General features: G+C 38.6%; 1 protein-coding gene across 4 annotated transcripts in view; it reads right to left on the bottom strand.

The window, feature by feature from the left end:
• Positions 1-216: 216 nt before the first annotated feature.
• LOC114031496 (tubby-related protein 4) overlaps positions 217-26716 on the bottom strand; it is a 266210-nt gene continuing 239710 nt past the window's right edge. For all 4 annotated transcript variants that reach the window (XM_027846592.1, XM_027846594.1, XM_027846593.1 and 1 more), the window contains 6 exons: positions 23723-23867; positions 21166-21310; positions 20224-20317; positions 15444-15587; positions 5066-7653; positions 217-676 (listed from right to left, as the gene is read on the bottom strand). In XM_027846592.1, coding sequence (XP_027702393.1) covers positions 560-676; positions 5066-7653; positions 15444-15587; positions 20224-20317; positions 21166-21310; positions 23723-23867 — 3233 coding nt within the window. In that variant the 3' untranslated portion in view covers positions 217-559. The remainder of the gene's footprint in view (positions 677-5065; positions 7654-15443; positions 15588-20223; positions 20318-21165; positions 21311-23722; positions 23868-26716) is intronic.

Below are 26716 nucleotides of genomic sequence, written 5' to 3'. Positions count from 1 at the left end.
TTTTTCTGGGGGAGTTTGAAAATTTTTTGCTTTTGTCACACCATTGTCAATGTTGGGGTAGTAATAAAAGATGGATGCAAAGAGGGAATGAAAAATAATATGTATGTTCCTTGTTTTTAAAAGAATAACATGATATAAGGCAGTCCATCCAAAAGGACAGTTGTCCTGTTCTCCCCCCAACCCACTTCCCAGCCCTCCCCCCCTTCCCCCACTAGCTTTACATCAGCAAACACAATAGAACCAGTACCACAAGCCAAAGCTACACTTCCCAACATAACACTGAATGGTTCCAGCCCTTTGCTCTCAAACACCAGCACTATATTTTGCTTTTGTTAAAAAAAAAAAAAGATAAAGGATACTAAAAACCCAAATAAACAATAACAATTACAGTTCAGTGGCCTCTCTGGGGGGCCTGATAGACTTTTCCAGTTTGCTGTTGTCTTCTGGTCTGTTCAGGCACCTCTGTTACACCCAACATTGGGTCCGCCAGCATTTTCTGGATTGGACTTCTTTGAAAAGGTTTCTTTGTGTTTCTTTCTCCTTTGAGTCATTTTTTTTTTCATTTGAGGCGCTGAGTCACATTAGCCAGAGCAACTGCAAATGCCTGGACAGCAGAAAAGGGATATTGAAAGTCCAAAATGTAAGCATTGCCATCAATCCTTCCAAACTGCATTACCTATAATAGGGGAGTGGGGGAGAAGAAAGAAAATAAGGAAAACAGTTAAAACTGCAACACAAAAGAATTTTTAAAATTCAATCCAAACCTAAAGTGCCCTAATTACGTGATCTATGAAAAAGAAATTGAGTTCTTGTCTTAAGAGGGCTTCTCCAGTTGTCCCAACCACCAAAACTTCCTCAAGTTTGACATATTTAGTAGTTTGTCCTTGTGAGAGACTGAGGATGAAAGTTTACATGACAATTGCTTTTCACAGCCCTTAGCAGGTCTGTGTTTCATGCTACTGCAATAATTGCTGGATGACAGTAAATACACATAATAATTTAGAAACTAATTATTTATTTTCTTTTGATTATTATTTTGGTATAAGAGGCTATCCCCAAAGACCAAAGAATCACAAATTTAGAGCTGAAAGGGACACAGTTACCTACCCATCCTGCTCCAATCTCTCTGCCGACCTCTAATCCTGAATCTCCAACTGCCTTTCAGACATCTCAAGCTGGATGTCCAGGAGACATCTTAAACTCGACATATTAACTCCCCAACCCGCTCACCCCAGACATACATTCCCTATTAGAGTAGAGGACAACACCATCTTCCCTGTCCCTCAGACTTGCAACCTAGGAGTCATCCTGAACTCATCACTATCTCTCACTCTCTATCCATTCCACTGCCAAGGCCTGTCATTTTCACCTTTGTAACATCTCTCAAATTCATATCCTTCTGTCCTCTGACACTGTCACCCCCCCACCAATAAACTCCATTGGCTCCATATAGCCTCCAGGATCAGATACAAAATCCTCTGGTATTCAAAGATCTTCATAACCCACCCCCTCCTAGCTTTCCAGTCTTCTTACACCTTATTCCCTGACATGTACTCTTTGATCCAACGACACTGGCTTCCTCAATGTTACATGAATAAGACACTCCATCTCTCAGCTCCAGTCATTTTCACTGACTGTCCTCCTTTCTTAGAATGTTCTCCCTCCTCATCTTTGCCTATGGGCTCCCCTGGCTTCTTCTAAGTTTCTACTAAAATCTCATTTTCTAGAAAAAGCCCTTTCCTATCCCTCTTAATTCTAGTGCCTTCTCTCTGTTAATTATTTCCTATTTAACCTGTATTTAGTTTTTTTGTTTGCTTCTTTGTCTCCCCCATTAGATTGTGAGCTCCGTGAGAGCAGGGACTATCTTTTGCCTCTTTTTATGTCCGTAGGACTTAGCACAGTGTCTGGCACATAGGAGGTACTTAAGAAAAGTTTACTGACTGGACCTAGTCCAATTCCCTCCTTTTATAGATGAGGAAAATGAGATTTGTGGAACTTAAATGACTCACCCATGGTCAAATATATGATAAATAGCAGACTTTACTAGCTCATAATGATTATAGATTGCTACATTACAATGTGATCTTACATTTGTCAACAGCAGGCAATCAGAAGTTCACAAAACTTACATGAAAACTAAGTTTACTCCAAGAGAAATGACCATGCATGTGGAACCCAAGGAGTTCACAATTCATACAGAATTTACATATTTATGACAGCAAGACAAAGGAAGGAGGAGATATCAGAATCTCCACCTAAAGGGGCATGGCATGGGACGGGAAAGTTGCAGTGGGTTGGAAAAGGACAAAACCTCTCCTGAAGGGGAGAAGCAAGGCACATTGTTTTTTTCCCTTGGGAAGTGCTAGACCATGAAGACGTGATGGTCTCCTTATCTACAAGGGCCCAGCTGCACAAGCCTAGTGCAGACTGTCTGGTACCTGTTTCGACTCCCAGGGACACACAGGGAGTTCAGTTTGGGATGCAAACAACAATTTATGTCACCTAGGTGGAGAGGGCTTAACACATACAGGGCCCCCTGCATGCTATGGGTCCAGTGTTTTTGGAAAATATGGCAACTCAAAAAGACAAGTTCAGGGGACCTCTTAACAATCCTTAACACATTCTACCAAAGACATTTTTATTGCAAGTCTTTTATACAGACTATGCTTAAAAAAAAAAGGGTAACTTAGAGGAAGATATGAATTAGTCAAAATTTGAAGTGGATTACCTAAAGTGAGATGAAAAATTATTGAAAAATTCAATCAAGCAATTAAGTACCAGCTAACACTAAATAGTAGCAATTAGAGCTTTTTTTTTTTACCCCTAAGTTTTTAACAGAAAACAATAATATGATCCAGTTATATGGAGAAGGGATATCTCTCTCTCCCCCCTTCCTACTCTCCCTAACCCAGGAGAATTTCAAGGTACTTCCGAGAAACTTGCAAGCTAAACAAACCAGCATATAGAATCACAGGATGTAGCGTAAGAAGAAAACTGAGTGATCACCTAGGTAAGGGTATTTTAGAGATCAGGAAACAGAGGTTCAGAAAAGCAAGATGATTTTTCCAAGTCACACAGGCCACAACCTGAGTTGAGATGTGAACCCCCGTCCTCTGCTGTCACTGATGCTCATTAACCATACTCTCATTTTGTTTCCTCCTTAATACTGGAGACAATTTCATGAGCTAGTTTTACTTCTACTGTGTAGAATTACACAGTAATTCTCTCTAAAAGATGACTCCTAGTCACTTGAGGAACAAAAATACTTGCTGTGCAAACTTCATGGGACATCCTTAGTGAAAAACTGCCCCTCGAAACCCAATGTCCTTTCAACCCAATTTTAAAAAGCCCTATTGAAATACAAGGTGATTTTAGTCTCAATCTTGAGCAGGATTCTTAATGGCAAAAACATGGCTCAACAAGAGGGAATTTGGTAATTAATCCTCAAGGAACTGAAAAGGCTTCAGAACCTTGAAATAGACTATCACTTTAAGAGAAGGTTCTTTTACCAGTGTTCATCCTATTCCTGACCTACAAAGTCAAGCTAAAAAATCCCAAATTTTGATATAAGTAGCTCATTTGTAATAAACTGGCATTTCTATTCATTCCTCAAACTCAAAAGTGCAAAGCAGGGCAGAAATGAAAGTTAAATGGGGAAAACAAAGGCAGCTGAGATTTTCAGAAGCTCAAAACACATTTATTCTGATGATGCTTTGACAGGCTTTCATTTTTGCTTATTGTTCTACCCTTGAAAATTTTTCTACTCTGAATCATGCAATGCTTAAAGAAGCATTACTTCTATCAGTTCTGCTAAAGTTCTTTACAGAATTTCCTAGAAATAAAAAAAAAATCAGAAGCAGACTTGTTTTTTTAATCTAATAAATATAGAAAGTTTAACTGGATAAAAATGCTGTAGCAAGGTAGAAAAATGTTTTGTAACTTAAGGCCTCACAGATTCACAAATGTTTCTTGAAGTAAAATCTCACTGTCTTTGATAGAATTAACAGACCATCTGAGTTTGACCACACTCTGTCAAAGACAGCACATAAAGAAACTCTGCCAGACCAAAGATAATCAGTTATTCAGAGAGCTATCGAACTGCTTATATTGACAGTCTCCTTTGGGCCCTATTTAATTAACGGTTCAGCTACTGGCATGTAGAACAAAATTCTTGGAATTTGCTTTTGTAGAAAGTTTCATCAGCTGTCAGTCTTACTAACAATAATGAACACACTGAAGCCTTTTCATTGCTCTGACAGGAAAAGTGTAAAGATAAGTACCGTCTGAATTCTCTCATTACTATACACTTTGTTTGAATAACTAGTTTGTAACACTAGTTTTTAGGCCACTGTACATAAAGAATTTTTTTTAAAAGAAAAAAGTAAAACATTTCTGTTTAAAAATGAGTCCAAGCTAAGTGTGGTGGCAGATGCCTATGATCTCTGCTACTGGGTAGGTTGAGGCTGGTGGATTACCAGAGCTTGGGAGTTCTGAGTTGCAGCAGAGCTAAAGCTGAATGGGTGTCCACACTAAGTTGTACACTGATATAGGAGACCCCTGGAAATAGGTGGCCACTTGGTTGCCTAAGGAGGGGAGAAATGGCCTACATCAGAAATGAAATAGGTCAAAGCTTCTGTACCAATCAACAGTGGAATGGGCCCCATAAGTGGCTGCTGTACTTCTACTTCTAGCTTAGGAAAGAGAGGGATGGGGAGAGAGGAAAGGAGGGAAGGAAAGAGGAAAAGAAGGAAGGAAAGAAGGGAGGGGGAGACAAATTTCTTGATAGAGAAATGACGAGGTACAGAATGAGACATGTATTTTTGGACATGGTCAGCGTGGTAATTTGTTTTACTTGACTATTATACTTAGGGGTTACAAGGATTCTTTCTTTTCCTTTTCTTCTTAATAGGTGGTGGGAGAAGGGAGAGAAAATAATTTTTTGTTAATTGAAGAAAAAAAAGCAATTTAAAAAAAGGAAGTGAGGCCAAGAAGGGTGAAATAGGATTTCTGGGACTGCACATGGTTTTTCAAAATAAATTAGCTACCGTTTTTAAAGCAGTCTTACCTGCCTCCCTTCCAACTCAATCTGGAAGTTTTTTGCAGATTCCTGGGTCACCCGCCCTCCGAAGTCCAGCTGGTACACCTGTGTTGCCTCATTCCACAAAGGCTGCTTATTAGCCATCACATACACAAAGCCCTGACTCCCCAACCTCCCGTCTTCCTTTTCATTAGCTTTCCGGCACTTGAATTCCTCCAGCTCGCTGGCTGTCCTCAAACTCCTTTTGGTTTTCCACCCCTTCTTGCTGCCTTGGCTCTGGTTCATCAGCTCATCTCCACTGATGAACAGCTCTGGCTCACTCTCGGAGCTATCCTGAAATTCATTTGTCTTATTGAGCTTCTTTGACTTCAGCTGGTCCTTCTGGCTCTTCACTTTCTTTTTCTCCCTCCCAAGTCGGGGGCTGGAGATGAGGGAGTTGAAGTCACTCAGAGTCCTTGCCTCCTTCTTCCCCTTGCCCTCTGTGATGGCCTGGACGTTCCCTTCCTCAGCACGGCTGTCTAGGTGCTTACGGTTCTTCTTCCCAAATTTATCAGTCCTCTGTGGGATTGGACTTTCTGTCAAGGAGAGGACTTCCTGGAAATTGTCTGCAGTCTCCACCATCACTTCTGTACCCAGGTGGCCTTGGTGCTCAGCTGGAGGTGGGGACACAATGGGCTTTTCCACAACCAAGTGTGATTTGGGAGGAAGAGTGCCCTGGGAGTTCTGCACAGGTGGGCACGCGCTGTAAGAATTCCAAGGATGCAAGGCAATGGGTGGCAGCTGTAAACTAGAACATGTGCTGCTTCCTGGGTACATGGGTGGCAAGGGGCAATAGGAAAGGTTGGACGAGTACCCCGACTGAAGTACTACAGTGGGTTCCTGTTGTGCAAATTGTGTTGGGGACAGGGCTTCTTTAGGGGAGCAGGGAGCCTGCATTCCCTGCATAGGGGGATTGTTATAGCTTCCTGGAAAAGGTACTCCCATCCCATAGCCTGTTTGGAAAGTGGCAGTAGGGCTGGTTGGAGACTTGGGGGAAACAAAGGGCACTCGGGACACATCCAGGTGCTGGGCCTGACCAATCATAAGAGGTGGTGGTTTCAGGGGGTTGGGCACTGAACTCTGTGCTGTCCTTTCCTGAGGAACCCAAATATCCTCTCCAAGCAAAGGGTCCCACTGGTAAGGGGGTGGCCGTTTCACTCCCATACTCGTCTCAGCTAGCGCTGCATGCCTAACAGACTTTTCCACCTGACAGTGCTGGGATAGGGCCTCATCCTCTGTGAAGGCAGAGTTGACATAGTCTGTCCGATCACGAGAGTTGTCAGGTGGGCTCAATAGATTGTATGAAGACTGGGAGGCCAAGGGTGAAGTGCTGACCGAGTGCGCTATGACTGAGCTGTGCTGGGAGCCGCCCACGGAGCTCAGGTCAGGCCGCATGCCACCTCCGAGGCCGGATGTGCCACTGCCGGCACTGGCCCCACCCACGCTTCCTCCACCACTATTCGCACCACTTCCACTGCCACTGCACTGGCTACAGGTGTACAGAGCAGCAGGTGGCCTTGGTTGGTACTGGGCGGTTACCACACTGCTCTTGGGCTTCGGCGGGTGCTGCAGGGTAGCCCGCTGACTATCTGCCAGTTGAGCCATCTTCTGAGCCACCTCTCGGTTGTTCCTGCGCAGCGTTGCATGGATGAGGCTGCTGTCTAATCTCTGGGCAGCTCCTCGCCCCTGTGCCAGCTGGCTAGCAATTTCTGGATAAGGGGGTGGGTCCCCAGATGGGATGGAGTAGCGCGGGACGGTTAACCGGTTGAGGGTTGCACTGGAACAGGGCTGCGGGGCCTTCTTTTGAGTGGCCGTGATCCTCAAGGTGGCTGAGCTTCCAGGCCCTGGAAGGGTATAAGTGTTCTGGGCACACAGCATACGAGTCCGAGGTCGACACACTTCCTCCACGTTACCGCTGCTGTCAAAGGTGGTGATCCTCTCATAGCCGAGAGGTGTTTGGTAATGTCCTGAAGAGGGGAAAAGAGAGAAGTCTCCCTTTTTCAGACAAACATCCACAGGGGGCTGAGGTGGAGGCAGTGGTGGGGGTGGGGCTGCAGTGGTGGGAGCAGCTGGGATAGTTCCTGGGTAAGGAGGTGGTGGGTTCAATTTATTCATCTGGATCTCCTGGGTAGCGGCAAAGACCACAGCATCCCCTTCTGCTGCCAGCGGCTGTGCTGGCCTCAGGGCCTTGCTTGCCTTCTGCAGGTGCTCATGTTCTCTGTCTCCATGGTCCCCCACAGACAGCTGGATCGCCCCCTGTGGTGGGAGGGACAGCTGAGGAGGTGCCTGAATCATTCGTCCCATCTCTACTCCTCCGAAGATCACTTGTCCTGGACTGGAATACCTATTGGGGCCCGGGTACTGGACAGCGCTGTCACTCGCATGGTCGGCTGCTCCCACAGAAGTTGTCTGATTGGTTAGGACATCCAACTGCACGTTCTGATTGGCAAGCAGGGACTGCACCAACCCTATGCTCTGCGTGGGGGACATTGCTTGTGCTGAGCTGTGGATAGGAGCAATGGGGATGTTCACGGTGCAAGGGGGATTGTTTTCAGGTATTCCAGATGCTCCAGTAACTACAAGAAAAGGAAAAAAAAAAAAACTGCTTACAAAATGCTGCAATGAAATTGGGTCAGAATAAGAATTACATGCCTGAATCTGGGGCTAAATATTTTTTCTTCAAGTTACAGAAAATCATCATGACTTGATACCTGGGATTTTAAGGCAAGATGAACTCTCAGAGAATGGCAGTCCAATTTTTCTGTGTTAGAATGGCCATAATGCTCTTTTAGTATTTGATGCTACCGACTTCAGCAACACCCCCAGCTTACTGATTTGCCATTTCTGGGAGGTATTGGGGATATAAGAAAACTGGCTTCTTCTCAGCCAGCAGGAGCCCTTAGTAAGCGAGTGCTGTGTACAAGGACATTAATTTCATGGATGTACCTTCTCACTCTATGACTCCTCTAAAAAAAAGAAGCATGTAAGTTGGTCTTGTTAGCTAAAAAGTCTTTGCTGTTTCAGGAAAAAGAGGACTGGGGCCAGTAGTGGTAAGCTATATGTCACAGGAAGGATGAGTAAGAGGTGAAAAGGGGGAAGAGAATACTCATTTATATAGGACCTACTATGTGTCAGATACTCATAATAACCCTTGGGAAGCAGGTGCTTGTATTATCCCCATTTTATAGTTGAGGAAACTGAGGCAAACTAAGGTTGTTAAATGAATTGCTCAGAGTCACGTAGCTACTAAGTGTCTGAGGCCAGATTTGAACTCAGTTTTTCTTGACTCCAGGCCCAGCACGCTACATACTGTGCCAACAGCTGCCTCAAAGAAGATGACCAGAAGGTCTATGCTAATGAAGGTTAAATAAACAAGTGTCCATTACTCCTTTGAAGCCACTCTTCAAGTTCCTGGCATGGTGTAATCTTTGGGTACAGGCCCTCTCTTTCTGCCCTTGAGCATGTGGGCTAGAAGGCCATTTTCCTACAAAATAAGTAAAAAAAAATATGTTGCCCTCTCCACACTGACAACTAGGTAGTATAGTGCACAGAGTGTTGAACTATGTCAGGAAGACCTGACATCAGATACTACCTTAGATACTTAGAAGCTGTGTGACTAGGAGCAAATTAGCCAACTTCTCTGTCTCAGTTTCTTCATCTGTAAAATGGGCACAATAATAATACTTAGCTCCCAGGTTTGTTGTGAGGTTCAAGTGAGATATTAATAGAATTCTTTGCAAACCCTAAAGCACTATATAAATGCTAGTTATTAGTTTTGTTTTTGCATCTACGTGGTTGCTTTATGTATTAATAGGCACTTAGTAATTGAAGAATTAAGAACAGTGCAGCATAGCAGAAAGATCCCTGAATTTAGGACCAGAAGCCCTGTGTTACAGTTCTGGTGCCACTGTACACTTAAGGTGTGACCTTGGGTTGGTCATATATCCTCTCTGGGGCTATTTCTCCAATTGTGGACAAGTGACCAAATTTAACTAGCCACCTCAAACGGTTTCTGGGAAGACCAAATTAGATAATGTCTGTTTTATCTCCCCCAATGGAATGCAAGCTTCTTTAGAACAGGGATTGTTCTGTTTTTATTTTTGGACCCTCACTTATCATCAAGTCTAGCATACAGGAGGGGCTTAATAAATGTTTGCTGATTGACTGGTGCAAAAAGTACTGGGCAGCTCCAGAGTGCTATGAAACAGAAGCTATTTCCAGCCACAAGCTACTTCCATATGAAAGTCTGATATTAGTTACACAAACAGAAGACTGTGGAATGTGAAGGCAATCTTGTCTCAAGGTAAAAGAGCAAGTGTATCCAGCCTAAAGATAAGCACCACTTCAACTCTGTCTGATCGCAGTAGAGACAAGTCTGGAGTTTTGAAGTGAAATGCATTTCAGGTACAGAATGATGTTTATGTTTATCCTCTTCCCTTCTGTGTTTCATATAGGACAAACAGAGCTTGAATATGTATACTTTCCTCTGCAGCAAAGAGACAGTTTTTATAAACACTACTGTCATTTCAGATTTTAGGCAATTCTGTACACATACCAACATAAAGAATTATTACTACTTCATCCTTGCTCTCTGTCAATGTCTAATTATAAGAGTTTTCATTTTTAAATAAAGCAAGTGAAAATTTTTAAAAGAATAAGAATAGCATTTTGTGTGGCTAAGCAGCACATTCTAAGAACTGCATCTTCAATTATATGATGTCAACAAGAAAAATGGATTTCCTCTAACAGGTGAAGTTATTACTTGATCTTTTCAAGCACCAGGAAATAACATCTAATGCTTTATAATAGAACAGATCCCCATAATGTACCCAGATGGAAAGCAAAGAAGATAAGAGGAAAATTAGAGACTGGATTATGTATATCATGCAGAATGCAATGATTATTATACCATCAAATTAGCTCCAATTTTATTAGCAGGGAAAGAGCTTGAAATAGCAGTCATCATGTATTTGGAGCTCTGTTGGGTGTTTGGCCTGAAACTTTAGACAAGTAAGTCACTCTCCTTCCTGGTCTTCAACTTCCCCAGAGTATGTCTGTGTGTAAGAGTATAGATAGGTATTTGTGTATTTATATGTGTATATATACATATGCATATATATCTATATATATATATATATATATATACACACACACACACACATAAAATATTTGTATTGGGGTTCATTCAGGAAATAATAACATAGTAATGGTATAGAAATGCAATGAAAAAGACCAATGTAAGACCAACCCCTATGCTGGTAGAATAATTTATCTATTAATTATTATAGATAAAATCTACAGCAATTAACACTGCCTGAGAATTGCTTTGGCCCAACAGCCAGCTTGATGTCTGTGCCCACAGTAAAAAGCTTAGAAGCTTATACTATATAATGTAATTCTGCTGCATGAGAATTCCTAAGGACTATATCATTAAGGACCAACTAAATTACTGGTGAAGTTTACTTTGTGAGAATTTTCTTCAGTAACTGAGTCCTTCTCACTGTGGAATGTCCAACTTCTCCCAGACAGCCTTCTCACCCTGGAACACCTTTCTACCAAGCTAGTCCCCTTCTTTCATTGGCGAATTCCCCAGTGGCCTCCATTTTGTGGAGGGATCTAGGCTGGCCAATCTCCATTTGCCTCCCCATTCTGCTTCTTACTTTCTAGACTTTGACACTATGCCTCCAAGTAAGTACTTATCTCCCCCTACTTTTTAGCTCCCCTTTGTGTACTGCCTTTCCCTGTCAGAATGTAAGCTCCTTGATGACAGGGATTGTTTTTCTTTTCCCCTATATTTGCATGCCTAGTGCTCAGAACAGTGCTTGGTACATAGGAAATGCTTAATGCCTTATACAATAGGTATATCCTTGTAAATACTGGATAAATTGTATTTTTGCAAATGCAATTGTTTAAAATATATTTGAGAAGCCTTTACTTAAAGAAATAATATGGTGAATCATTTTGCAAAGCAAATAGTTATCTATTTTGGCTATTTTATAAATTTGGATTTACAGAGATTAATGTTGCTTAAGTGAGGTTGTTGTTATTCAGCCGTTTCAGTCACGTCTGCTTCTTTGTGATTCCATTTGGGATTTTCTTGGCAAAAATATTGGAGCAGTTTGCCATTTCCTTCTCCAGTTAATTTTACAGATGGAACTGAGGCAAACAGGGCCAAGTGACTTACCCAGGGTCACACAGCTAGTAAGCGAGGTGCACTTGTTTAACTGGAAGAGAATTCTTGAATAAATCTTTAAAATCATTAGAGAGAACTATTTCTTCAAGAGAAAGTTATGTCTTTCATTTATTCATATAAAACTTAAATTTGAAATTAATAAGGCCCTCATAAGTAGATACATGAAATGCATATTTTTAGGAACAAAATTATTATTTCATACTTTGAGAGTCCTTGCATGAATACTTTGTCAATTTGGTGCATTTAAGTTTATCAAGCTACTTAAATGGTTTCTTCTGCATAGACAATAATACTTACCAAAATATAAAAACCACAAAACAGTAGAGCTGGAAGGAACCTTGGAAGTCATCTTGTCCAGCCCTTCATTTTATAGATGAGGAAAGTTAGGCCCAGAAAAGTAAAGTGATTTTCTCAAGGTCTCACAGCTAGCCAGCAGCCAAGACAGGCCTAGAATTCAGATTTCCTGACTCTACCATACTGCCTCATATTGTAGTTCAATTCAACACAACAAACATTATGCCTATGGGCAATAATGCACTATACTAGGGGTAGAGGGACCAAAGATAAAAACCACAAGACCCTGCTGCAAAGGAGTTTCTGTTTAATGTTGTGCCATCCCAGTGATAGGAGCTTAGCAGGTGCTCAATAAACACCCATCAATTAAGTGAATATGAAGGTCGGGGGTCCTCACACCAAGACTGCCTCCAGAATGAAGCAACAACAGATTAGATTACCAAAAAAGACTGATTAACACAGATTAGTTTAACAAAATTCATACTAATCTTTCAATTCTTTGATACTATTTGCTATTTTTTCTCTCTCTTTTTTTTTTTGGTCAGTATATCTCAGAATTGACCAGTGCATGTTTGTACTTTTTGGGAAAAAGGAATCTCCCCTCCTTTCCTGATTTTCCCTGTCCTTCCCTTTTGGATGTATCTTAAGTTCTTCACTTATTTGTATGTAATGTTTAGGGTAGACATGGCTTTCTGCTAAAGGAGAGGGAAATTATTTTGTCTTTTTACCATCATTACACACAGGGCAATATGCTACTTTCTATTTGGACTAACAACTGTAAAACCTCAAGGATTTATAATTCTGTTATAGTGGGTACTTCTTCCCCCTATAAATCTGTAAACAGTTTTGCTGTGACCAAACCAATTCATCAGCCTGAGGCCAATCTTGGGTGAAGCTCTCAACTTTGCTTGCCTGATCTTCAGACAATAAGAAACACGGACATCAAAGGGTCAATGCCTGAAGCCTTTTCAGCTTGGCAGGGCTTTTCAGAGCCTGTGCTTTTGAGAACCCAAGGTCACCTCCAGATAAAGATAGCTCACCCAAGTAGGACTTTAGTGGAGGTATAACTGATACAATGGATAGCAGTAGCAAAGGACAACGACAATGATGAAAATAACATCTACGACACTAAAAAACATTATGAAGCCTCAACAGCCACAACTTATTGGGGACTAAAGGAAGAAGTATCAAAAGGCTTCTAAATTTGTGACACCAGGCAAAGTTCTGTTTGGTTTTTTTGCTTTTTAAATAAAATAAGTAATACCAATATTCATTTAAAAATTTTTTAAAAAAAATACTGGGTCTATCTCACCCATGCTAGAAGTACTGGGGCTCAAACTGATAACAAACTTAATGTGAACACTAAACAGCTTACAATTTCTGAGCTCAAGAGATCCACCAGCTTCAGGCACCTGGGAATATAGGCATGTGCCACTACACTGAGCATCTATTTTTAATTTTTTTTTAATTTTTCAAATAAAAAAACACCAAATAATAAATCATGTAGGGGCATGCAGAAAAATCCAATTAATCAGGAGTTACTAATACAAAATAAGTAGTAATTTAAGAGTAAAGGCTTAAGTTTTCCTTTATACTAATTATGAAAGAAAGGGTTTCCTGAAAAAAAAAACACACATTAAGGGACTGTTTTTGACTTTATTTGTATTCCCAGTGTTTAGCACGCTGTCTGGCACATATTAATAAATGCTTATTGATAATACTTCATTTGAGAACACTATTTTTCTAAGAACTTTCAAGCACTTTAGATTTAATACAAAAAACAAATAGGTCAATTGGAAATCAGTCTCATCCATTAATTAAATAGTGACTCTCTCCCAAATAAAAATAATAATGATAATGATAATAATAGCAGCAATAAGAGCAATAACAGTATTTTTGTAGCCTTTTAAGGTTTGCAAAGCACTTTATAAATATTACCTTATTTTACCCTTACAACAATTCTGGGAAGTAGGTACTATTGTTAACTCCATGTTACAGATGAGGAAATGGAGGTAGATGGAAGTTAAGTGACTTGTCCAGGGTTAGACAACTAGGAAGTATTTAAGGCATAATTTGAACTCAGGACTTCCTGAGTTTACTCCAGAGCTTTATGCACAGTGGCAACTAGTTGCTCAAGTAATAATAATATACAATTAATAATGTAACTATATTGTATTTAATTTGTATATGTTTTGTATTTATTTGTATATGTATAAGTTCCTTGAAGGCAGGAACTTTCATTTTTGTCTTTGTAGCCCCTGCATTTAATAAATGTTTGATTGATTAAAGACAGATCACTTAAGGAACCCTACACTAGCCAATAAAGTTTACCTAATTCTAATGACTACATATACTTACAAGTAATAAAATGATCTCTCTTCAAAAATACTTTAGAGGGACTTTTGACTAATTCAGACCAGTCTTCGCCCCTTGAGCTAGTGCAGTACCACTTTATCCAAGGAATTGGAGGGTAGCTGGGAAGGCTGCCTTTAGGGCAAGGTAGAAATTTCTGAGTGTAACCTGATCCAAGCACTACAGGGACTATCACTGTATCAAAAAGATTCAGAAAAAAAAATTCACCCTAAAAGAGAAGGAAAAAGCTGAAATTTCCTGACAAGTGAGGAAAAAGAGCTGCATGGAAGGAAGAAAGGACATTGTCAGGCTGGCAGGTGGTGCTTATGGCTACAACCACTGCCCTGAGTGGTAGTTATTCACTGGGAAAGGATGGAACTGAAATGAACAGAAGCCACCTGGGGTATGATGAAGAATGGCTCTAGCTGTTCGTGTTTTCTTAGAACAAAACTAGTGGTGATGGCTTTGGTCCTTAATATGAAAATGACAAATGAAGAGAGAAATCAGGGAAGAAATGAATATCAGACCTGAGAGAAAATATCCATAGTAAATATATTTTTGATAAAGTAATTTTGTAAGGGAACAAGGTACAGTGCATAGAGATGGCCCTGATGTCAGGAAGAAATGAGTTCAGCTCTCACCTCTGACACACACAGCCTGTGAGTCTTGGGGCCAGTCACACAGCCTCTCAAGGCTTAGGGCGCTCTCTAAGGGTGTAAGGTGAAGAGCAGGCACTGAACTGCACTGGTGGATCGAGTTTTCTCACTAGGAGTTCCCCATATCAATGGAAGGTCCAGTCAACAAAAAAATGTGGTTTTTGTGTGTAATTATTATTCAGTAGAGACCTATATATTTTTCTTTTCAAAGAGTTTTTTCAGATTAATTGGGCTAGATATGAAAGATCTTAGGGTGGCAAGATGTTCCAGTAGAAGGGGAAGTGGGCTTGGAGTCAGAAGGCAGAAGCCCAAAGCCCATCTCTGTTACTTAGCAGTTCTATGACAGAATAGACCACTTAATCTCTGAGTTTGTAAAGTGGAGAATAATAACACTTCCAATATCTACCTCAAAAGGCTGCTGTGAGGAAAGCACTTTGTAAAATATACAAAATCATGTGAATACAAGCTGCTATTATTATTGTGGGAGGGTAAAGTCCGATACAATGTAAAGTGTCATCATTATGATCCCTACCCCCATTCACCTTCATCTTCTAACAACTTCTCTTCTTTACTGCAGGTAAGACATTGTGTGATACTTACTGGATACTGGAATGGCCTAAGTACTTGCTGTGTGGGCATCTTAAGACTTTCTACAAGACTAAATCTATCACGCACATTAATATATGCGGCAATTTACACTGGGTTGTATTATTTTCTCTCTTTTAAAATCCATGAGTAAGGTTTCCATTTGGTATCCTGTTATTAAGAAAGAAACTTGTCTTCAATAATTGAGAGGAGTAAAGACAATTACAAATACATGCCCACACACAAGATCTATTCATCTATACAGAAACTGCTACATTCTGCATACCTGGCAAATCATCTTCATCCTCACTGAAAACATTAGGGTTGAAGACAGGTAAATTAATATAATCCATGGAAATCTTGCGTACTTCTGGGAGATATATGGTCATCTGCCTAGGCTGAAGATGCAGCAGGCTGGTTTTATAGATTACTAATGGGAAGAAAGAATATAGTGATTAACAGAGACATATCATATGAGGAGATTCCAAGTGTCAGAAAATTCATGGGAATAAGAAGAGAAAGGCTATTAACTCCTTATAACTCTAAGCCAACATATACCAAAGAACTGCAAGATTTCTAATCTTGACTTGGGCACTGGACCATGATGGGACTTGAGACAATAATGAACTAGATCTCTGAATTCAAACTACAAATTGTGGTTCTAGTTATTTATCTCACAACAAAACCACAAGTTCAGAATATTTTTTAAAAAACATTTGTGAGAAGACACACAACTCAGGTAAATTATTCAAAACTTTAATATGTACAAAACCAACTGGAGAATTGATAATAATGATGTAAGAGAATAAAATAACTAATCAGCAGTATAATTATGTATTTTGATGTTTAACAAAGATTGGAAACCATGGAAATTACAGTATAGGCTGGACCTCATTAGTATTATAGTTGCTTTTTACTATGTGTGATGTTTGATCTTGGAGCTTTGTACACTGGATTGAACACTTCCATTTAAGTAGACTGTCTAAATTAGAAGATACTAGAAATTCTTCCTGATGTGCTTCATCAGCAACCCACCAAAAAGGGAAAAAATGTTGGTAGGTTGCTTATTGGAAGTGTCATAAATAACATTTTGAAGCCACAATAATGGTTCTCAGTGGCACATCTCAATAATGAATGAGTCCCAGAAGCAGCAGGGGGGACTGGAGAAACGGCACTAAGGCAGTGGGCAAGATTTTTCGAAACATCTATTGTCTTCCCTCCATTGAACAGGGTAACTTTTATCTAGAAGACCCCGATTACTGATTACTGGTACTTTATGAAGTGTTTGAATTCATGTTGCATAAATTATCAATTTGAAATTAAAATTTCACTCAGCCTCTTTAAATAGGATTAAAGTAAATTAGGCATAGCAGAAAAATATGCAAGGCCAATATGTAATTTGAAGACTTATATCAATATTATCATGAGAGAGTCCCTTCTCTACTCATTTTGCCACTTCGATGGGATGAAGTGGAACCTTAAAACTGCTTAAATTTGCATTTATCTTACTGTTGGTAATTTCTTCCTATAGTAATTCATAAATCGAATTTCTTCTTTTACAACTTGCCTTCTGACCACTAACCTACTGGGGAACGAATCTTATCTTACGTATTTATATTAGACTCTATATATCTTGGATTTCAGAAAATTGCTGCAAATACTTTTCCCTTCTCTTCTAACTTTAACTACATTGATTCAATTTGTGCAAAAACTTTCAATGTTATGTAATCAAAAACTTCAATTTTATCTCCTAAAACCTCTGCTATCCCTTGTTGGGATAAGAATCTCCCCTTTAATCATCATTATGGAAGTTATCTCTATTTCCTGATCCTCTAATTTATGACATAATCTTTTATAACTAAGTCACACATTCATTTATAGTTGTATGAGATGTTGCTCTCTGAGTCTGTTTTCACAGAGAGGTTTTTATTTTTCCAAGTAGTTTTTGTCGAACAGTGAATCCTTATTCCAGTAGCTTCAGTTTATTAGTCTTCTTCAGTTTGTTAAATAAATACCATGTTATTATGCTTTAGGAACTTGTATACCTAATCTGTCCTACTTACATACTTATAATATTTTTTAAATGAGTATCAAATTATTTTGAAGATTACAGCATTGTATTATTATTTAAGATCTGAAACTTTTAGGTCCCCTCTCTTTGCACTTAAAAAAATGGTTTCTCATAAGATTCTTGACCTTTTGGCACCTCCAGAAGAATTCTGTTATAATTTTGTCTTGTTGCATAAAGTAATTACTTAGTAGATGATAGGAACAGCACTGATTCTGCAAATTAATATATGTAGTAACGCCATTTTTATTACATTAGCACGGTACAATCAGGAGCAATTAATTCTATAATTATTTAAATACTTCCTTCTGTAAAGAGTGTTTTGTAGTTACATTCATATAATTCTTGTGGATGTCTTGATGAATAGACTTCCAAATATCCCATACATTTTATAGTTATTTTAAATACAATGTCTTTTTCTATCTCTTATTTCTGGGTTTGTTGGTAATATCAGAAAGGCAAAAAAATTCTGTGGGATTATTTTATATCCTACTACTTCAGTATCGTGATTATTTCTGCTGATTTGTAATTGAATCTCTAGGGTTCTGTAAGTAAATTACATCATCTGCAAAAAAGTGCTCATTTCATTTTTTCTCTGCCTATGTGTATTTTCTCATTTCTCTTTCTTGCCTTAGTGTCATAGGTAGCATTTATAAAACCATTTCAAATAAATACTTTACCCAATCTAACTGCAAAGGTCTCTTAGCAATTTTCCTTCACTGCTAATGCTACTTATTCTATTTAGGAAAAGTCCACTTATTCTTTCCAATATTTTCTAGTATTTCTAACATAAATCGGTGTTATATTTTGTCAAAAGCCTTTTCTGAATCTATTGCTATAATCATATGACTAAATGTTTTGTTATTAATATAGTTTATTATATTTATAATTTCCCTAATATTGAACCAACCTTGCATTCCTGGTTTAAATCCAACCCTGAAATAGTGTATTATTGTAGTCTCTTTGCTAATATTTTTAAATTTAAATTTAAATTTTTTATTGAATATTATCCCATCAACATTCATTAGAGATAATGATCTACAGTTTCTTTTTCTAACTTAGTGCTCCCTGGTTTGGGTATCAGGATCATATCTGTCTCAAACAAGGACTTTGGTAGGATAACAGCTTTCTCCTATTTTTCCAAATATTTTATATAATTTTCCTTTGTATGTCTGATAGAATTCACTTGTAAAATCATTTGTCCTGGGATATTTTGGGGGAAGAATTTATCTATAATTTACTTTCTCTCTCTCTTTTTAAAAGATTGGGCTATCTAAATTCTCTATTTCTTAATTAATCTGGGTATTTTATATTTCTGTAAATATCATTTCATCTTATTTATGAGATTTATTGACATAATTGGGCAAAACAGTTTCAAATTATTTTCCTGTCCTTTCTTTTCCTCTGTTTCAACTTGTTCATAAATAGGCAAATAATGCCTAACAGATGAAGATGAATGCAAAAGACTAACATCTGATTTATGAAAATTATCTTATAGGCTTTAATTATACTAGAAGATGGCTTGCCTAAGACCCAGGATTAGAAAATCACACTAAACAAAACTAGTAAGAAGTAAAGAAAGAAGAACCAAAAGAATGGTAAGTATGATGACCCAATAGTGTAAATGAAAACAACTTTAAAATGACAACAGAATTTGGATAAATATAGTAGTCTCTAGAAGATATAGCTTCACACTTTCCTCACCAAGATAATACCAAAGATTAAGGATACAAAATGCTACATACACCATCAGATGGAGGTATTATAAAGATGTTTGCTTAACTCATTTTCTTTGTTAAAAGAGAAAGTTTTATAGGAGACACTGGAAAATATTTAAAAACTAAAACTAAAAATGAAAAGCATCAATAAAATGTTAAAAAAAAAGTTATAGACAGCTTATTAAGACCAAATAGGAGTCAGTCGTCCACTTGAGAACTGTGGTAATATGGCGTCATGTTACACTTCAATGAAGACCTACATACTCTTGAGTGACAATGCAAGTAAGAATAATAATCCTTGTCAATATGATTTCTCAAACCAAAGAGACACCCTGTAGTATGATTTGTTGTTGTTCAATTGTTTCAGTCATGGCCAATTCTTTGTTGAACCCATTTGGGGTTTTCTGGGCAAAGATACTGGAGTGGTTTGTCATTTCTTTCTCCAGCTCATTTTACAGATGAGGAACTGAGACAAAGAGGGTTAAGTGACTTGCCCAGGGTCACACAGCTAGTAAATGTTGGAGGCCAGATTTGAACTCAGATCTTTCTGACTCCAGGCCTACTGCTCTCTCCACCATACCACTTTGCTGCATGTTAGGATGAAACTGCCCTAAAAACAATCCTTTGGTATATAAATCTCTATACTTAACACACATATCTATTTATTATTATTAATGAAGCAATCAATGTAGACAAGGTGGATGAGCAAATAATATGCCTGAGATCTGTGTTCTCTGGTCCAATTTTGTCTCCAATTTATTCAGTGACCCTTGGGTAAGTTTTTCACTTTTTCCCTTAGACAACATCTACGGTAAAGATAATATAATTTGTCCTTAAGAAGATTAATTTAGCAAGCTCAAGACTGTATTTATTAAGAACTGACACCATGGAATTTTTTTTTTTAGGCAATTGGGGTTAAGTGACTTGCCCAGGGTCACAGAGCCAGTAATTGTCTGAGGCTGGATTTGAATTCAGGTCTTCTTGACTACAGTTCCAATTTTCTATTGACTCTGCCACCAGCTCAAGACTGAAAGCAAGCACAGTGGATAGAGCTCTGGCTTTGGAGTCAGGAGGACCTGAGTTCAAATCCGTCTCAGACACACTAACTGTGTGACCTTGGGCAAGTCACTTAACCCCATTGCCTAAAAAAAAGAAAAAAAGAAAAAAAAAAGACTGAAGGCAAAATAAGACTGCAGAACCACAGTAGCACAGCAGTCCATTTTTTATTTCAAAACTCGATGTGTAGATTAACAGATAGAGAACATCGAATAAATTTTTACCTGCACCAAGGTTAGTTGGCAGGAAAGTAGCCAAACCTACAATCTTAAATTTGGTTCCCCAGATATTAGATGTAACCTGAGCAAGATAGTTGTGCTGTGAAGAAAAGAAAAGAAAAGAAGAATCACAAACTGATTTATTATTCTATTATTTTCCAAGAGCACAGAATACTATAATCAATTTTAAAAGCAAAGTATTTCTCAGAACAAATATCAGCTCTCTAATATGTTCTCTTAGAAGCTTCTCCTGTTCAGGGCTCTAGTGCGCTAAATAACACAGATGAATCCCTTCTTCCTTTGGAACAAAGAGAAAATACCTTATTTGGGAACTTGTCTTTAATCTTATTGTGCTGTCTTTTCCACTTTTCCTTTAGCTGGCCACCACAACTCTATCTGAAAAACCAGTCCGGAGATGTATTATGACTTTGAAGCCTACTTCCCTACTGAAAACTGTTTAGACTTAATATTACATAATAAATCTTTATTAGTAAATCTACATTGCTATTAAATACCACACAAATACTACATTGCTAATCTTCTTACGATAGTCTTACTTCCCACTTTGTAACTGCAGGTGAAGGGCCAGTCTACTTCTCCAACTATCAGCCAGATTTGATTACTATCTTCTACTCAAAGAATATTTATTTAACATCACTACTTTCTCTGTGCCACCCTTTCATTTGCAGCCTGGAAATGGAAAGGCTAGAGGAAAGAGAGCATCTCACTCTTTGAACACACTTTATCTTTGATCATTTCTGAGACTTACTGATACTGTAATGTCCATAAATTACCTTTCTCCACCTCACCAGCAGTCACCAAGTAAAAAACAAAAGCAAACTAAAGGAAGCATGTCATGTTTATCAAAATCACATGTTTAACAAAAAAAAAACCAGACAGGTGTTGTGGATACAAAAAGACAACGTGAGCCTGGAAAGCATATGCTACCTGAGTGATATCTTCTAATGGAAACTCTCTCCGAGTTAGGCTTGGTGAGCCAATTGAAGGTTTCCTAATTGGTAACCTTGGAGACCTGGATATCTCTTGAGCAGCTCGGGATAACTTTGGAGATTTTCGGGCTTCAATGTTAATTCTGCCAGAAAGCAGAGTTAAATATGATTACACACTCACAGGTAAAAATATTTAAACTACACAATCACTTATCAAATACTTGTCTCAAATCTACAAATTGACTTTTAATCCCCTCTTTCCATGTTAAACAATCATTTCTCTTTCTCATCAATGGATAGTCCTAAAGGCCAGGACTCAGTTTGACATGTCAGTGGCATGATATCCTATTTCCTTTGCTTTGTGAGGAAGAAAAGAAAACAACGACTGACTTTTATCCAAATATATGACATCTACAATTCCTTCCAAGATGTTTTGATACTAGATGGTACAGTGGATAGAGCACTGAGCCTGGAAAGACCTGAGTTAAAATGCGGCCTTGGACACCTACTAGCTGTGTGATCCTGAGAAAGAACATATGCACATGTACCTATATATACACATATGTATGCATGCATATATGTGGCCTCTGCTGGGAATATAACACAAAAACAGAACTGAAGATGACGAGGAAGAATGTGGGAGGAAAACATTTACTCTCATTATTATAGAAAAAAAAATAAACCAAAAATTTATGTCCTTCATTGTTACACTATTACTTTATGTAACACATTCTTGATTTTAACAGATTGAATTAATAGTTTTTACTACTAGCAACACACTTGAGCAAATCCCTGAGGACCAGTTTCTTCATTAAAACATGAATATAACAGCATTTAATGTGAATCTTTCCCTAAGAAAATGTTATAAAGTTTAAAATTAATAGTTATAAAATACAATAGGAGAGGTTACTTTGCTTAATTGTTTGGCAGCTATAACAATTCAATACATAATGCCTTAAAAAAAGCAAAGTGCTTTCCTCATAACAGACCTGTGAAGTAGCTAGTGCCAATAGCATTATTTCCATCTTACAGATGGAGAAACTCAGCCAAGAGGCTAAGTGAGTTGCCCATTATTATATAGCTAGTGAGTTTCTGGGCAAGGCTTTGAATCCTGATCTGACACAAAATTCTAGCACTCTACCTACTACATTATGTGGTCATGAGCCTATCAAACAAGGTAATGAAGGCTTACAAAAAAGGCTTAACTATGGTGACAGAGTGCCTCATTTAGGTGGGAAAGATGGGCTATTGGGGGGTCAAATGCCTAGATCATGAGACCAAGCACCATACTGATGATATCACAGCATTTTTGAACAGGAAAGGATTTTTGTGAACATCTAGTACAACCCTCTCATTTCAACAAAGGAGAAAACTAAGACCCAGGGAAGGTGATTAATGTGCAGCTCACAATCACACAGCTAGTTAGGAGCAGAGTTGGAATGAATGCCCAGGTCTCCTGCCTTCTCACTGCTTTGCTTTTTCCACTAACTGCACTCATTACCACAATGCTTTGTTAGTCTTTTAAGAGAATTCATTAGGGAGCCAGCAGCTACTAAATATTTTTCTTTTTAACATATTTTTTGCAATTAGAGGGTTTATAGGCATTTCATCTAAATATTCTCCATAATGTTAGACAAATTATGCCCTATCTTTGCTTCTAATTTGAGATAGAAAAATTGAGTCAGAGAAGTATTCCTATATTGTAATTATCACTAGGAACTACAGAGAAGAGTTTCAAGGGCTAGACAGGTTTCCTAACTGAGTGACTTTTCTGTATAAGAAAACAAAACAAAACAAAACCCAAAACTCTAATTTTATCTGCTAGTGATGGGGTCGGGCCCTGGGAAACCCCTCCCTGAACTTAAGTTTTCTCCTTTTCCCACAAGGTCAAGTCTCTGGCATTCACCTGAGGCTATCATCCTGCCAACTGCCCTATCATTGTAGCCTATGCCCAATCTCCCAATTCTTCCTTATCTTGCGATCGCCCCTGGCCACTTCCTACCCTTAATCCTATCTAGACTCCGTTCTCCCTGGGCCACATGGTCCAGGTCCTTGGCTTTCTCTGTTACCTCACAGTCACCCCAGCTTACTGGCCACTCCCATCCAGACCCAATCTAGACCCCTCTTTACAGTCACCCCAGACTTACTTGGTCAGTCCTAGATTCCTCCTATAGTATATAAGATCCATCTTGGCCTCCATTAAGGAGCTCAGATTCTTAAAATCTGGCCAATAGTGTAGACTCTCTGGGAATCTAGCTCACCCCAATCAGTGTTCTAATAAATCATCTCTGGCTAAAAGAAGGCTTGGGTCAAATTCATTTGGGCAGGACCCGCATGTTGCTATTTCAGGGTCCCAGCACTCCTACACCTCAACAGTAGAATCTAATGAAAGATCTTATAAAAATCCTGCCCTACCCCAGCCCTCATCCACTCTTTGCTGTAACTGCTGTGACAATTACAATGACAAGTAATGATGTTTGAATATATATATATGAATGTACAGACAGATACTTATAGAAGAAGACACACAAAATCTTACAAAAAGTTGAGATTACCTGGGGAGTTTAGGTGATTTGCTAGCCCGAGAGATTTTGGGAGATTTCTTGGCAGCCCAATCATCACTCAGCTCAATATCACTGGAGTCCGAACAGTTACAACTGTCAATCATGGTGGAAATCAAACTGTTTCCATAGATTTCATCTGGGAAAATAGAATATCCTACCAAATTTAAGTGTCATTATGGTAATGTTATGATTATATTCTATTCAAAAAACACTTACTGTGTTCAACAGATTATCTCCATAAGGTAAGTCCTTTCACTTACTAAGGCTGGATGTAGAGAAAGGTATATTCTTTGGGGAATGAGGGTGGTGATTTCAATTTAATGCCTCATAGAATATGTAAAATAATATGGCAGTTTTTATTCTGTTAACTGCTAGAACCAAAATGGCTGGATTGTCTATTGTGACTTAAAAGTCTAGGAGACATTCAACTGAGTTCACATCTGGCTGTCAGACACTTCTCTGGAATTTATGCTAATTCTAGGACCAATGGGGCCTTCAGGGCTGGCCCCTGACAGCTTGCTCTCTTTGTCAAATGTTGTGGGAGGTTTTACACTAGGTCCCAAGCATGCTAGGGATGCAAAGAAAAAAAGGGTCAAATTCAGGGATTCTCAAGGTGTTGAGGATATATTTATCTATAACATAACTAATTACAAAAAGAACAATGAAACTATTTGCTGAGAACGAAGCTGGGATGGCAGCAAGTCCAACCTGTATGATTTAAAAGGTCCTAGTTGTAGGGGGATATTTGTACAGAATGCTTAAAAAGGTCTGAACAGCAGCAGGAGTCAGGTCCTCTAAGGTTACTCTGTCTAGCCAATTCCAAATCACCTTGCCAAGTGGCTATCCTCGGTCTAAGTAAAATACTACTGAGGCAAAGGCAGTGGGGCAAAATGATTTTCGGTGGAAGGAGCCCTGAGCAAAATTACCTAAGTTTTTAGTTTGTCTTTGGTACCCTTTCCACCAATCTTTCTGCACTTTATGGCCTATCTCTAGATCTCCAGTACCGTCTAAAGCTACTCACTCCATTTTGTGCAGCTCACTCAGGTTTGTCATCCCCTAAAGGACTCCCTGAAAAGGACCCACATGTACAAAAATATTTATAGCAGCTCTTTTTGTGGAGGCAAAGAATTGGAAATTGAGAGGATACCCATCAATTGGGGAATGGCTGAACAAGTTGTGGTATATGAATGTAATGGAATACTATTGTGCTATAAGAAATGATGAGCAGGCAGACTTCAGAAAAACCTGGAAAGGCTTACATGAACTGATGCTAAGTGAAGTGAGCAGAACCAGGAGAACATTCTATACAGTAACAGCCATATTGTGTGATGCTTTGACAGATTTGGCTCTTCTTAGCAATGCAAGGATCTAAGACAACTCCAAATGACTCAAGATGGAAAATGCTATCCATATCCAGAGAAAGAACTATGGAGTCTGAATGCATATGGAAGCATACTATTTGCTCTCCTTTTCTTCTGTTGTTTTGTTTTATTGCTTTATTTATCTCATGGTTCCTCCCATCAGTTCTAATTCTCCTTTACATCATGAATAATGGGAAAATATGGGAAGAGGGGAGGAGAGGAAAGGGGAAAAAATTTAAAACTCACTATCTTATAGAAGTAAATGTTGAAACCTAAAAATTAATTAATTAATTATTGAAAAAGAAAAAAAAAAGTACTCCCTGGCGATTAAGATTGCCATTATCTCAAAGACAATAATCTTGTATCAGCCTTAGGAGGAAAATAAAACAAAAATAGGATTAAAGTATTCACAGTAAGATGCAAAGACTTACAGGTTTATTGGGAAATTTGAATTTAAGCCTCCCTTCTTAGCTCAAAAGAACTGACAAAAAATGTGGGGAAGGGTAGTTTCTAAGACCAAGGACTTGGGGGGCAACTCTTATTTAACCCAGATTTTGCTCCTTCTAAAAGTTCAAATGATGCTGTTATCTCACTTCTGAAAGGTTGAAACATTGCTCAAATCAAATTCATCACTGAATCAGAATTCACCTGATTTAGGTTTTGTATATTTTCAGCAGACAAGATGTAAAAATTTAATCCATAAGCTTTTTGAGTCTTTTTTTTTTTTTTTTGGCTAGGCAATGGGGTTAAGTGACTTGCCCAGGTTCACACAGCTAGTAAGTGTTATATATCTGAGGCCAAATTTGAACTCAGAGCTTTGTGAGTCTTAAATACATATTCCAGTTTCCATGGGAGAAGGAACAAGAGGAGAAGAAAGCTTAAGAAGAAAAAGGAACTGTGAAAGCACTTAGGAAGGCTCTGGAATTTTGAAGGAGAGCCTGAATTTGGGAGAATTTAGCAGCAACTGAAGAAAAATGAAAATAAGGACTCCAACTGAAAGGAAAAGTGTTAGAACTGAAGAAAGAGAAGGACTAGAACTGAAGACTAGGGAAACAGAAAAGTACTAGTGCAGAAGGACATGAAAAGGAAGAGGAGGTACAGAGTGATAAGAGAAGGATTTCAGCTGAGCGAAAAGGATGAAGGCTCAGGATAGGAGAGGTAGTTGTATGATGAGAATTTTTTATTTTCTTTTATTAATTTTTATTATGAGGGAGAGGAGTTTCTCCTAGTTAGAAGGTAAATGAGCTGGCTGAAACCTGCCCTATGAAATGTGAAAATTCACTTAAGGTCTCAAACATTTCTCTGAAAAGAAGTTAAAAGGGGAGTCAAGGCTTGCCTCATTTGAGAATCCCAACTCTCTCCAACTGTAGCTATCTTTGAGACAGGTAAAACTTGCCTCTCAAGTGGCCCATTGTGAACCCTCCAATATGTAAGTTGACTTAGTTTATCTATAGAGTCTATTTTACTAGATCTGTTTCCTTAGGGGATGTCTGAAATTATGATCTTGTTTAACTAAGTTTGTTCAACTTTTATGACCTAAGAGGACATATGAAGTTGTTGTATGTCAAAAATTATTTCTCTTTCTCTCTAATGTATTTTTTTGTCTTTAAAAAGCCTCCTAAAA

The sequence above is a fragment of the Vombatus ursinus genome, unplaced genomic scaffold, assembly GCF_900497805.2.
Source record: "Vombatus ursinus unplaced genomic scaffold, bare-nosed wombat genome assembly UNPS02015175.1, whole genome shotgun sequence".
In the NCBI taxonomy this organism is placed as follows: domain Eukaryota; kingdom Metazoa; phylum Chordata; class Mammalia; order Diprotodontia; family Vombatidae; genus Vombatus; species Vombatus ursinus.
This window is presented reverse-complemented; position numbering and strand designations above follow the sequence as displayed.